Source organism: Cimex lectularius, unplaced genomic scaffold (genome assembly GCF_000648675.2).
Source record: "Cimex lectularius strain Harlan isolate CLEC.00 unplaced genomic scaffold, Clec_2.1 scaffold10, whole genome shotgun sequence".
In the NCBI taxonomy this organism is placed as follows: Eukaryota; Metazoa; Arthropoda; class Insecta; order Hemiptera; family Cimicidae; genus Cimex; species Cimex lectularius.
This window is the reverse complement of record NW_019392665.1, coordinates 875,847-889,200: the sequence shown is the minus strand read 5'-3', so window position 1 is coordinate 889,200 and position 13,354 is coordinate 875,847. Positions and strand designations below refer to the sequence as shown.

General features: G+C 34.3%; 1 protein-coding gene across 1 annotated transcript; it reads right to left on the bottom strand.

The window, feature by feature from the left end:
• Window positions 1-2,495: 2,495 nt before the first annotated feature.
• LOC106667425 lies at window positions 2,496-10,980 on the bottom strand. Its single transcript, XM_014395380.2, has 5 exons — window positions 10,816-10,980; window positions 6,618-6,820; window positions 6,482-6,553; window positions 5,255-5,496; window positions 2,496-5,176 (listed from the first exon to the last, which is right to left on the bottom strand). Exons 2-5 carry the CDS (start codon window positions 6,814-6,816, stop codon window positions 4,955-4,957), a joined length of 735 nt encoding a protein of 244 aa, XP_014250866.1. The 5' UTR covers window positions 6,817-6,820; window positions 10,816-10,980; the 3' UTR covers window positions 2,496-4,954.
• Between the last annotated feature and the right edge of the window lie 2,374 nt (window positions 10,981-13,354).

The following is a 13,354-nucleotide window of genomic DNA, read 5'->3' as shown; positions in this document are numbered from 1 at the left end:
TTTTCAATATTATCTAAATTCATATATATTTTAGTATACATACATAGTTTTGGTTGGAGGAAGCAAAAGGAATTGTTAAAGACGGGAAAAAGCATGAAAATTTGCAGGTAACCAAATATGGGAGGTTACCAAGATGTCAGTAGAGTCAGGGTTACTCCTTTTTTATTATTTTCCCTTATTATCGTTATGTTTTATATTTTCTATCCTATTTTAATTCAAATGTAGTATAAATGAAGAGTTTTAGCAATATTGAATGAAAGGAATATTTAAAAATAGGGGAAAAAATGAAAAACAGGTTTACTCCTTTTAAATTATTTTCCATTATCTTAATATTTATATTTTCCATTATATTTTACTTCAAAGCTAATGAATATAAACAGTTTAAAAAATAGGGAAGAAATAAGTTATGACAAAATGGAAAATAGGAGATAAATGTGCAGTTATAAAAGTCGTGGCAGTTTTACTCCTTTTTGATTATTTTCCATTACTGGCATTACTTTTTGCATTTTCTGTGTCATTTTAGCTCAAAATTGTTTTTAAATGAACAGTTTTACCAATAGGAGCAAAAATAATTATTTAAAAAAAAGTGGTTACAAAAATGTCAGCAATGAAACGCTAAATCTTTTATAATTTTTTTTTTTCAATTTTGTGACATTTATTGCGTTTTTTTATGTTATTTCATTTCAAACTTATCGTAAATAGATCAAATGTAATAAAGCAAACATAAATGTTATTAATACATCCATATGTGGATGGTGATTATGCATAGAGCGTGGATTGACAATGGGTTCGGGACATAATTAGTGGATTAAAAAATGTTAAATCATGTTTGTTTCTATTTTGTGTGGTGGTTAGTGACGTTAATCGATAATTATTCAGAAATCGTGAGATGCGGTCTGGTGTGATGTAGGTTTCAGAAAAACATTATCGTGCCAACGTTTCGATCTTTATTGAGATCATCTTCAGGGCTCAAAGTGTTTGTCTTCTAAGTGTACGTCAAAGTGTAGTTGTGCCATTCTGCCTGAAGATGATCTTAATAAAGATCGAAACGTTGGCACGATAAAGAAAATGTTTTTCTGAAACCTACATCACACCAGACCGCATCTCACGATTTCTGAATACTTAATTTGATTATATTATGCAAATCAAGAATTTTTTATTTTTTTATGTCATTCTGCTTTATTCCCATCATAAATGGTTAGGGATGGACATTTTATAATAACTTTCAATTAATTAATCTGTATTTAAGGTATTGGTTGAGATAAAAAAGACAGTGTCACAAGCGGGATTCGAACCTACTACCTTCGGCTAAATACGCCACTGCTCTCCCACTTGAGCTATCGTGACTTCGATCTACTCGGACAGTAACTTCTTATCTCAACCTACCTTTTGAATTTTCCCTCCTTTTTGCCATTTTTCAGATGTCGTGTAATCTCGATAGCTCTAGTAGTAGAGCAGCGGCGTATTTAGCCGAAGGTCGTGGGTTCGAATCCCGCTTTGACGCTGATTTTTTTTTTATCTCAAACAATACCTTAAATACAGATTAATATTAATTGAAAGACATTATTTGGTCAAGCGGACCACGAAAACTAGTCTATTTTATAAGGAAAATTTCAAAATGGAAAAAGAAGGTAAAAGTGCGGTTATCCAAAAGTCAGCCATGGCAAATTTAGTCCTCTTTATTATTTTCCATGTCTGTTATTTTTTTTCCAATTTCTACGATGTTTCAATTCAAACTTAGTGTAACTAGTCAGTTTTAACAATATTAAACAAAAGGAGTAATGAACAAATGTAAAAAAGTATTTAAATCTTTGTTTATCATATTGAGTGAGGTTATCAAGATGTCAGCAGCGTCAGGTTTATACCCTTTTGATTATTTTTCATTATTATCATAATTTTTTTCTATTTTCTATCATTTCATTTCAAACTTGGTATAAAGAAACAGTTTAAAAAATAAAAAAGAAAAATGACAAAAATGGTAAAAGTATCAAAAACTATATCCAAGTCATCAATGAAAGGTTACCTATTTTATGACTATTTTTACAAATTGTTGACATTTATTGTTTTTTCTATATTATTTTACTACATACAGCGTAAATAGATCAAATATGCAAAGGAAATATTACGAAATAGAATAAAATATGAAAAATAGCTCAAAATGTGAGGTAAAGATGTCACCCATGGCAGGTTGACAAATTTTTTCTCTTTTCTATTATTATTTTTATTTTTTGTATTTTCTATGCTGTTTTAATAAAAACTTAACATAAATGGACAGTTTATAATAAGAGGACGGGTAAGAATATGGAAAAATTTAATCAAAAAATATATAAATGGGAGATCCACACTTTCCATCGATTTTCCATAATTATTGATATTTTCTATCATTTTCTCTCAATGTTAGTATAAATAAAACAGATAAAAGATTAAAAAAGATAAGAAAAAGAAACGATAAAAATTTAATAAAACGTGCATATATCAAACAAACAATGTACAAATAATTTTGCAATATAATTTCATATATTTTTCCTTTTTAATTTTATAATTTCAGTTATAAAAGTATCTTTAGTTAAGTACATTTATGCCAGCAGGACGGCAAGTTACACAGAAGTGTGAAAGAACTAACGGTGATATCACAAGTCGTGATGCATCGAATGCGACAACTAACTTACAGGCTAATATCAAGACATTTTGTTTTTTCTACATTACTTCAATACTCTAATACAAAATTAAATCTGTACAACACACTTAAAATACTAATATTGCGTTGGATACACACAAGACGGTCAGTTTCGCCTTGTATTTTTTTAATTTATTATAAAACACTTACACATCTAACTATAAACAGACAATGGACGGACTCTGATAAAGGGTCTTTTATTATTTTTCTGCATTTCGCATTAATTATTAACAAAAATTAGCCTACAGTTTAAAAACAATAAATATTGCACAAAAATTTTTTTTATAGAAGGCTGGCTCATGTTAAATGGACGGTTTTCTTATTTGAGCCTATGTACAAACACACAAAATTAAAACAAACCCAGCCCTCTTTTATTTCTCTCTTCTTATTTCTAAATAATAATAATAATAATAATTTATATTTCATAAGAAATAAACTAACCTAAAATTTGGGAATGTGCAGTATGGAATTGTTGTGATACCACCACCTAAGCTTTGAACAAATTAACAAACTTATAATTTTTTTTTATTTAATTTTTTTATCAACAAATAAACCTAAATTTTACTTGGATGACGATATGCGCACTAAAAGCTAAATTGTTGAAGTATATCAATATCCTTTTTTTTATCGTCTGGTAAAACAATTAATACCAAAAACTTTAATTCTGATAATGAAAGCTACTGAAACTTTTACATATTGATATAGAAGGCTTATGAAACCCTGAAGCTCCTGATAAAATGAGCTCCTAAGCTGCTGAGACAGAAAGCTCTTGATAACATCTGACCCTGAAAACATGATCACAAGACTTCCTTAAGGTACTGTTAACAAGAGCCGCTGAGACTGAAAGCTCATGAAGCCCAGAAGCTCCTGATAACATGAGCTTCTGAATTCTAGATCACAAAACTTCTTAATAACTCTGGAGTTCCTGTAATTCTTTTGCTCCTGAAATCTTTGATCACAATTGGTCCAGAAATGCTAATATTGAAAACCTTTAACCCAGAAACTAAACGTTACAAAATCCTGATCACCAAAGCTCATGATACTGATCGCTCTTAAAACCTTGAAGGTCCTGATAATATGAACTCCTGAAATTCTGACGCTTAGGATAACACAAGCTACTAATCGCAAAAGTTCCTGCGATACTATAAAAAAAAAGCTTCTGAAGGTGTTGACACTTTGATACTCAGAGCTCATGATAACTTGAGCTCCTATAATCCTGAAACACTTCGAGCTTCTGAAATTTTACTACTGAAATTTAGTACTGAAAGCTGCTGGAATCCTGATCACAAAAGATCCTGACATTCTAATACCAAAAGCTTTTATAACATGAGTCTCTGATCACAAGAACTCCTACAATCGAGATACATATAGCCTCCTGAAACTCTGATTACACATGTCCTGACTGATAAATTGTCCTAATATGTTGATACTGAAACCCCTGATAACAAGAGCACTTTAAGTCCTTATACAAAAATGACTCCTCCAATTCCAGATATGGAATGCTCCTGAAATCCAAATCATCTTACATACCTAAATTATAAAGTGTATAAAATTAGTCTCTTATAATTGTAACAAAGCGAAATCGTGTGAAATTCTTATCCTAAAAAGTTTTTGTACATTACCATTTTGATTTGAACTTTTCAACTAAAAGCAAATAAACTTATAAATAAATATAAATGTAAAGAAAATAACGGCTGATATCCTCTAATACTGACAAAAACAAATTAATAAATTTTACTTTTTTTTGTAATTTTTGAGCAGTTGACATTTTGATTAAGGTTTTCTTTGTTTGTGTCAAAAATTAAACTAATGACTAAAACTAATTTTTTTATATACATGAAAGACGCGTTCCAAATGGACGGATTCACGATGCGCCTTTTTTGTGGATAATTTTGTCTTAAAATTACAACTTTTTCCCTTCAACAAGACCAAAAAGCCGGTGGGGTCAAGCGGACTCAAAGCGCGCTCTTTTGTTGTTCTTGTTGTCGAGCGCTGCCGTCCGCCTGGCCCTTACCGGCGGCGCCGAAACATCCAAAAAAGCCACCCTATCCAAAAAAGATTTTCGGTTATTTTTTAGTGGATAATTTTGATTTAAAATTACAAATTTTTCCCTCCGACAAGACCAAAAATGCCGATGAGGCCAAGCGGAACCAAAGCGCGCTCTTTTTGTTGTTCTTGCTGTCGAGAGCTGCCGCCCGCCTGGCCCTGACCGGCGGGGCGGAAACATCCAAAAAAGCCACCCCCATCCAATTTTTTTTTTTTAATGTTGAATGAAGTTTAGAAAGTTGTCTCGTTCCTTTGCTCCTGTAGGATCGGACTCGGAGTCATCCCCTGGTTGTCGTAGGCGTACTCTAGTGTCGCGTCCTCGCACGGGTGCCGGGTCGAGATTGGGGTCGTCGTCGTCACACCGGTCACGACAGAAGGAGCCGCCGTGTTCGAACCTATCGACGACATGTCCAACTTTGCCAGTTTCTCCTTGCAGTTGTTGTTCATCATGCCCTTGTGAGTTAAAATTAAATTTAAAAAAAATTAAAAACATCATAAAACAAATCCGGTAAAAAAATTGTTAAAACTTACAGAAACTGTCTGTATCTTTGTGTCCATGAGGTCAATTTCTTTGTTCTGCTCCGCCTTTTTACGCCTGTATCTGAGCCACAGGAAACCGAGTGCAGCAACGACAACTACGACGACCATGAGGCTGAGGATCAAGGAGGCGGCGACTAGCTGGCGGAGCCATTCTATCGTCTCCTGGAGGTCTTTGGTCGCCTTGAGCGAGTCCGCCTCAGACAGGTACTCTTTGATCTTATCCCTCACATAACCTGAGAACCGATTCAGAGTTATTTTCCGACCGATCATTCAAAACCTACTTTATTACAGTTTTCCTCCATGCCATCAATCATCTCACCAATCCACACTTATATTTTCGATTAACATTATCAATCATATCCACCCAATGAGTTAGCCATAATTCTAAATTTCTCTTTCTCTTTCTTTCCTATCAATCATCTCATCAATCACAGTAACACCGCACATCCATTAATAAATCTATCACCGACCATCCCATCAGTCGTTTTACCTAGCCCCCCTCTCATATTGTCACCCGACGCCCTTTTCATGTCATCACTCATCCCTTCCAGTCAATCATCTTACCAACCCACACTTATATTTTCATTCATTTTCATCATACTATCAATCATCCTTTCCACCCAATAAGTCAGCCATAATTCCAGATTTCCCCCACTCTCACCCTATCAATCATCTCATCAATCACATTAACACCGCACCTCCATTAATAAAACAACTATCACGAATTATCCCATCCGCTTTAAATGGTCGCTACTCATATTTTCACCAATCGCTTTTTTCGTGTCATCAATTCATCTTTTCATTACCCGCATACACTTACCGTAACCACAACAATTCCCTTTTTTCATATATAATGGCATCAATGTACGCTTCCATTCCATCAAACACCTTAGCAAAGCATCAATCATCTTTTCTAACGACATCAATCTGCTCTTCCAATCAATCAATCACCTTACCAACTCATAAATCATATTTTCCTACGACATCAATCTACCCTTCCATACCTTAGCAAATCATCAATCATATTTTCTTATATAATAACATCAATAAACCTCCTTTTCATCGACCACCAATCTACGTTCCATCTCATCAATCACCACTACCACCCCGTTCACCGCTCTTCCAATGCCATCTATCATATCTTCCAGTCCATCGATCATTCCGCTCGTTCTTCACCGTTCATCCCCCCTCCCCCGATAAATGAAATTTGTAAGTCACCTTGCAGTTGCTTGGTGTTGTTCGCGACGTCCTCGACCGTCTGGTATCCCTTGATCTTGTCGTGTATGTACTCTGTAAACAAGATTGAAACGTAGTGTAATTCCTTCGAGTATGTCACGTGATGGGGTCGTCGTACCTTGGCACTCCTTCTCGCATATGACGCTGTCGAAATTGCGCTCGCCCACGGTGCACACTGGCTCGCAGTTCTGGCAGTAGAGGTCCGAACAATACTCGTATCGTGAGCAGCTCTTCTCGCCGCACGGGTTCCGGAGGTGGAGGCCCGCGCTGTACACGCCGGGCAACGCGACGGCCAAAGTGGCTAACGACAGCAGCATTTCGCTTCAAAAAAAAAAAATACTTTCAAAACCAGGCCAAAAACTTATCAAACTTCAATTAAATTGATTATCGTCAGAACGGAGCGGAAGTCGACAATCCAAATCGAACATCCGGCCTTCGTTCTATTGATAAAATAAACCCTGGATTATCAAAGTGTAGGAAGAAATGTTTTCCGAAAAAAAATTTTTTTTTGTGTTTTGAATACAATCTTCGTCCTTGGACGAGACGACAAAAGTCGTGACTCAATTTCCTAATCTTCACGCTGTTTACCTTTATCTGCTGATGTCAGCGTAACCAGGACTGGTTTTTTTACGCGATTCCCCTCTACACAGGGCTAAACATGTTTTATTTATTTATTTATTGTGTTATAATGCAGACTAAACGGAAAATTTGTCGTAATCGACTTGCGGATTCGGGGAAACCGCCGGGGTCGCCGGCAACCCCATCCCTCCTTTCGGTTCGTTGTATATCTGGGGGGGGGGTTGCGAAGGTCAAGGACTATTACAATAAATAGGGGGGTGGGATTCGATTTTTTGGACGAGGGTGGTCCTACGGATGGATTTTTTTTACACTTTTTTAAATAATATATCAAACGAACAGTGCCATCAGAATGCCACCATGTACATAGGTATCTACATACATTTCTATTGAAAAAATTGTTGATAAAATTTTGAACAAGTTTGCAATGTAGAGGATTTCATGTTATCCGAAAGGTTTTAGATATGTTTGAGATCTGCTCATAAAACAATTTGCCTCGCCTCACAGGCTCGTCCAATTTTTTTTTCAATGGGGCATCACGGATTCTACATAAAAAAATTGTGGATAAAATTTTGGACAAGTTTGTCAGATCAAGGATTTCATTTGAGCCAAAGGGTTTTAGATAGGTTTTAGGTCTGTCCACAAAAAATTGCCCTCTCTCATAGGCTCGTCCAATTTTTTTCATACCATCAGAAAATGGAGCATCATGGATTCTGCTCAATCAAAAATTGTGGATAAAATTTTGGACAAGTTTGTCATTGTCAGGTCATGGATTTCATTTAGCCGATGTTTTAGATTTAAATTTTAGCTCTGTCCAAAAAAAAAAAAAAAAAAGCCCCACCTCACAGGCTTTTTGACGAGGGTAGTCCTAGGAAGGAAATTTTTTAAAATAATATATCAAACCAACGGCGACATAATGAAAAACCATGTATTTAATTATATACATGCATTTCTATACAAAAAAATTTAGATAAAATTTTGGATAAGTTTGTTAGGTCGAGGATTTCATTTCAGTCAAAGAGTTTTAGATAGGCTTTAGGTCTGTACACATAAAATTGGCCTCATCTCATAGGCTCGTCCAATTTTTTTCATATCATCACAAAGGGAGAATCATGCATTCTATAAGAAAAATTGTAGATAAAATTGTAGACCAGTTTGCCATGTAGGAGTTTTCATTTTACTCCGAGGGTTTTAAATATGTTTTATGTCTGTCCACAAAACATAAGTGTCCTCATATCATAGGCTCGTCCAATGTTTTTGGACGAGGGTGCTTCTAGAGGGAATTTTTTTCCTTTTTTTTCAATAATACATCAAACTAATACTGCCATCAGAATGGAAAACCATATAGGTATTACAGATATATTTCTATAAGAAAAATTGTGAATAAAATTTTGGACGAGTCTGTCAAGTCGAGGATTTAATTTTAGTCGAAGAGTTTTTGATTTAAATTTTAGCTCTGTCCACAAAACAAAATTATTCTCATCTCACAAGCTCGTCCAATTTTTATGGCAGGGTTGTTCAAGGAGGGTGGAGATTTGTCAATTTTTTTAAAATATCAAACCAATAGTGCCATCAGAATGGAGGACCATATACATATATATGTGCATTTCTATATAAAAAATTGTGGATAAAATTTTTGAACAAATTTGCAATGTAGAAGATTTCATTTTGGTCAAAGGGTTTTAGGTCTGTCTACAAAAAATTGTGATCATCTCACAGGTTCGTCCATTTTTTTCTTATCTACCATCAGATTGAGAAAAACATGTATATAAAAAAAAAAATTGTGGATAATGTTTTGGAAAAGTGTGTCAGCTGGAGGATTTCATTCTAGCTAAGGGTGATATTTTGGTGGTCTGTACCAAACAATTGGCCTCACCTCACTGGCTGGTTGGATCTGTTGACATGTGGGACGCTACGCCCTCATCAGGTGACCATCGCAGAAGGACTGGCCGTTTTTGTTTTGCCCGTTTCCAAGGCGTCGATTGTTTCCAGGGCGGCGGGTCAAAAAACCCCCGGACGGGCGGGAGAGGGGCGGAAACGGATGTTCTTACGAGAACGTCTATTCCGATGGCACGAACAAGCGAGATAGAACGGGCCCACGAAACGTCCGAGAAAAACATCCAATCCAGATTTCGAAACGATTCCAAAAACTCTCAGACAATTCCTAACCTCAAACATCTAAAAATGGCCGGAGTGGAAAATTGGGGTAGGTTATAAATTAGAACTGTCACTGTGAAGAGAATCTAAAGTCAAATCTTTTGGATTTCATCTAAAATTGGTCTAATACGCCTAGAATCCAAGTCAGTTGCATTAGGTCTATATAGATTCGCTTGTTTTGACTCAAGCCCGTTTCGTCTCTCTGGCTCGATTCCTATAGAACCCCGAAGGATGAATTATCATTAGTAATGTAAACTGCTATTCTTCAGGCCCGATTGATCAAAGTAGCAGTTCTAGGATTTCTTGTCAAAATCTATTTTGGGTTTCTATAATGTCTAAATGCATTTCCGTTTATGTAAGTCAGAATGTTATAAAAATACATAAACTAAAAATAGGTCTGTAATGGCAGATAAACAAGTGGAAGGTTATCAAAATTACAAGTTTTGTCTTTTTTTCTGCTTGAGATTGTTTACTGTAAGAACCTCTCTTCAACGTTAATATTCAGAGGAATAGCAATATGAACAAAATATAAGGTAAAATGGTACATATAGAAAAACAGCCGCTCAAGACAAGCGGCAAGGTTAAAAATCAACTCTGTTACTTTAAGTTATGTTTCTAGGTTATGATTTCCTGTCAAAATTCATTTAGAATTACTGTAAAGTAAGAATGGATTTCCCGTTAATTTAAGTCGAAAATTTTTATAAACGACAAAATATCAAAAGGATTAATATTTTTTAATATTGGAAAATACTATACTAATATGTAGAATTGTTACAAAAAATGTATAATCAAAAATGGGTATGTTACCTCGGGTTAAACAGGTGAAAGGTTATGAAATTTGAAACTTTTTTTCAGGATTCTTGTCATATCTGTTTGGAAATAATAATACCAATTATAAAAATAAAAACATAAATATATAATAAATGATTTTAAAAAACTGTGAAGTGAAAAAGCTAAGATTTTATAATTCAAGTTTAAAAATTGTCACTTAATCTGAGATAATGATTTGTAAGTTATATAGAGAAAAAGAAAATAAATATTCTGTCAAATTTTAATAAATTATTTATGTTCTAATATCGAAATATTGAGAAAATGCTAGGAATTTTTTAACAATGTCTTGGGTTTAATTGTTTGACTTTTTGTCATAATTGATTCGACACGGCCTTTTTGTCAATCGGATTTCTAGGTTTTTTTTAAATCGCACTATCCCTTCCTCCTCTGTTAAGATCATTTTCTCAGATAAAGAAAAAAAAAAAAAGGCCTCGGGCTCTTGGAGGGCGTTCCTCCTCGGGCCAGTAGACGGAGATTTCAACGCCGCCTTTTATCATAAAATTTATTTTAAAGGTTGAAATCCTCCAGAAAAGTCGTATTTTTGAATATTTTCAAAAAAACTTTAATAAATATATTTTTTTTTAATACAAAGGAATCTGGCTTGAAAGTTTGAAATTATGCATGAGGCGGAGGGGGAGGGCAAATTGCAACTTATCAAAATTATTTAAAAGAAACAACAACAAATATTTGCACATTTGAACATTTTGTCGGGTAGAATGTGTCGAAAATTGATATTTTTGATTTTTTTTTACCTTGTTTCTGTTTTTTCTAATTCCAAAAGTCCATGGCGTCCGGACAACTCGGCTGGGCGATTTCCAACTCCGCTGTTGAGCGTACCACGGTGAAAGGGCGTCTGCGTTGGTGGCGGAGGGGGCGCGAGACGCTTTGAGAGGGGGCTCAGGTATGTGTGAGTCAGAGACGAGTCGAAAAGTCAACAGGTGAAACCGTGCCCCACCTGAAACGGCAAGCGGCACCTGTTGACCACGGAACAAAGCCGTACGACTACCTTCAACACTTGGTTAAAAGTCTTCAAAGAACAAGTATTCCAACTCGATTACCATCATTATTAGTAGATTATTATATATAAATAATTAGTAACAGTAACATTAGTAGTAGATTGTTATATATAAATAATCATAATTTTATCAGCATAAAAAATGGACAGGTAATGAAAAGGCAGACGAGCCGTCTAAGGCCTCTGACGCTAAGAATGCAGTAAAAAACATTATCAAAAGAAGTTGGCATCAACGGGCCGGATCGGGCCCTCGAGGGTCTGACTCATAGAAGTGTCATCCTCGCCCGATTAAGAATAGGCCATGCGAGGTTGACACACCGACACTTTCGGGCCGAAGCCCACGTAAGCCTCTGGCTTGCAGAGAAAATGTCGATGAAACCCAACTCATTGAAGGAATGCGCCTTCGGAGTTTCGGAATTGTTTGGAATTCCTCTGCGCCATACACAGTTCAGGAATGCCAACCAATTTGCGAGAATTTGCGTCCCCCGTTCAGATTATTGGAGGAAACGAGATTTTTCTATTGTAATATAGTAATAATAACCTAGTTTATGTTGTGAGTGAAAGTATTTATTAGCGTGAATACGAGAAAGCTCTGTTGTTTTTTTTCTCAATCTTTTCTCGATATTAGCCATCAAGAGGACAGAGATTCGACAGGAATTAAACAAAAAAACATTGACAAAAAGGTAACAGTTCTAATTTTTATAATTTTCTCCACCTGTTTACCCCGATATAACGCACCGATTTTTTTTATTATACTTTTTTTTATCACAATCTCTACGCTATTATTATATTTTCCAGTATTAAAAATATTAATCAATCACTTTGACATTTTGTTCTGTTTTTAAATTTTCGACTTACACGAACGGAAAATGCCTTTTGGATTTTGTAGAATCCTAAAACAGATTTCGACAAAAAATCATAACCTAGAAGGTAACAGTGTTGATTTTTAACCTTCCTTAGAAGCAAGAAAAATCAATTTTTGACACATTCTACCCGACGAAATGTTCAAATGTGGCAATATATATTTGTTGTATATTTTATATATATATTTTAAATTTTTTGAAAATATTCAGGTACTTCTTTTCTGTTGAATTTCAACCTTTAAAATCATTTTATAATAAAAGGCAGCGTTGAAATCTCCGCCCACTGTCCCGAAGAGGAACGCCCTCCAGCAGACCGTGGCCTTTTTTTTCTTTTTTTTCTTAAGACAAAAAAGCCGTGTCGAATCAATTATGACAAACCCCCGACATTGTTCAAATTCTTCACAGTTCCAAACATTTTCATAATATTTCGATATTAGAATATAAATAATTTATTAAAATTTGATAGAATATATTCTAGTTTTTTTTTCTCTATATAACTTACAAATCATTGATCAAATGACAATTTTTCAACTTGAATTATAAATTTTAGCTTTTTCAGTTCGGATTTTTTAACATCATTTATTATATATTTATGTTTTATTTTTATCATTGGTATTACTTATTTTCAAACATCTGACAGGAATCCTGATTTTTAAAAAAAGACAAAAGTTATATTTTTCATAACCTTCCACCTGTTTCCCCGAGGTAACACTCATTTTTGATTATACATTTTTTTATATCAATCCCTACATTTTAGTATTACATTTTCCAACATTAAAAAATATTATTCATTTTCACATTTTGTTATTTATAAAATTTTCGACTTAAATTAACGGGAAATCCATTCTGTACTTTACAGTAATCCTTCAATGTATTTTGACAGGAAATAATCTAGGAAGTAACAGTGTTGATTTTTAACCTTGCCGCTTGTCTCGAGCGGCTGATTTTATAATATTTACCATTTTCCCTCATATTTTGTTAATATTGCTATTTCTCTGAATATTAAGATTGAAGAGAGGTCTTACATGAAACAATCTTAGGCAAAAAAAAGTTCTGATTGTGACAACCTTCCACCTTTATCCCGACGTAAAAAAAACACTCATTTTTTTATTATACATTTTTTATAACAATCTCTTCATATTTTTATTGTTATATTTCCAAGTGTTAAAAAAATCAATCAATATAGCATTTTGTTTCTATTTTAAATGTTTGCTTACAAGAACAGAAAATACTTTATAGAATCTTAAACTAGATTTTGACAGGAAATCCTAACCTGGAAAGTAACAGTTTTGTTTGTAACCTAACCACATGTCTTGATGTTTAGAATTTTTTCATAATAATCACAATGTTTCTTTTTTTCTGTTTATACTGTTATTTCTCTGGGATTATTAACTTCTTAGAGTGATTCTTACT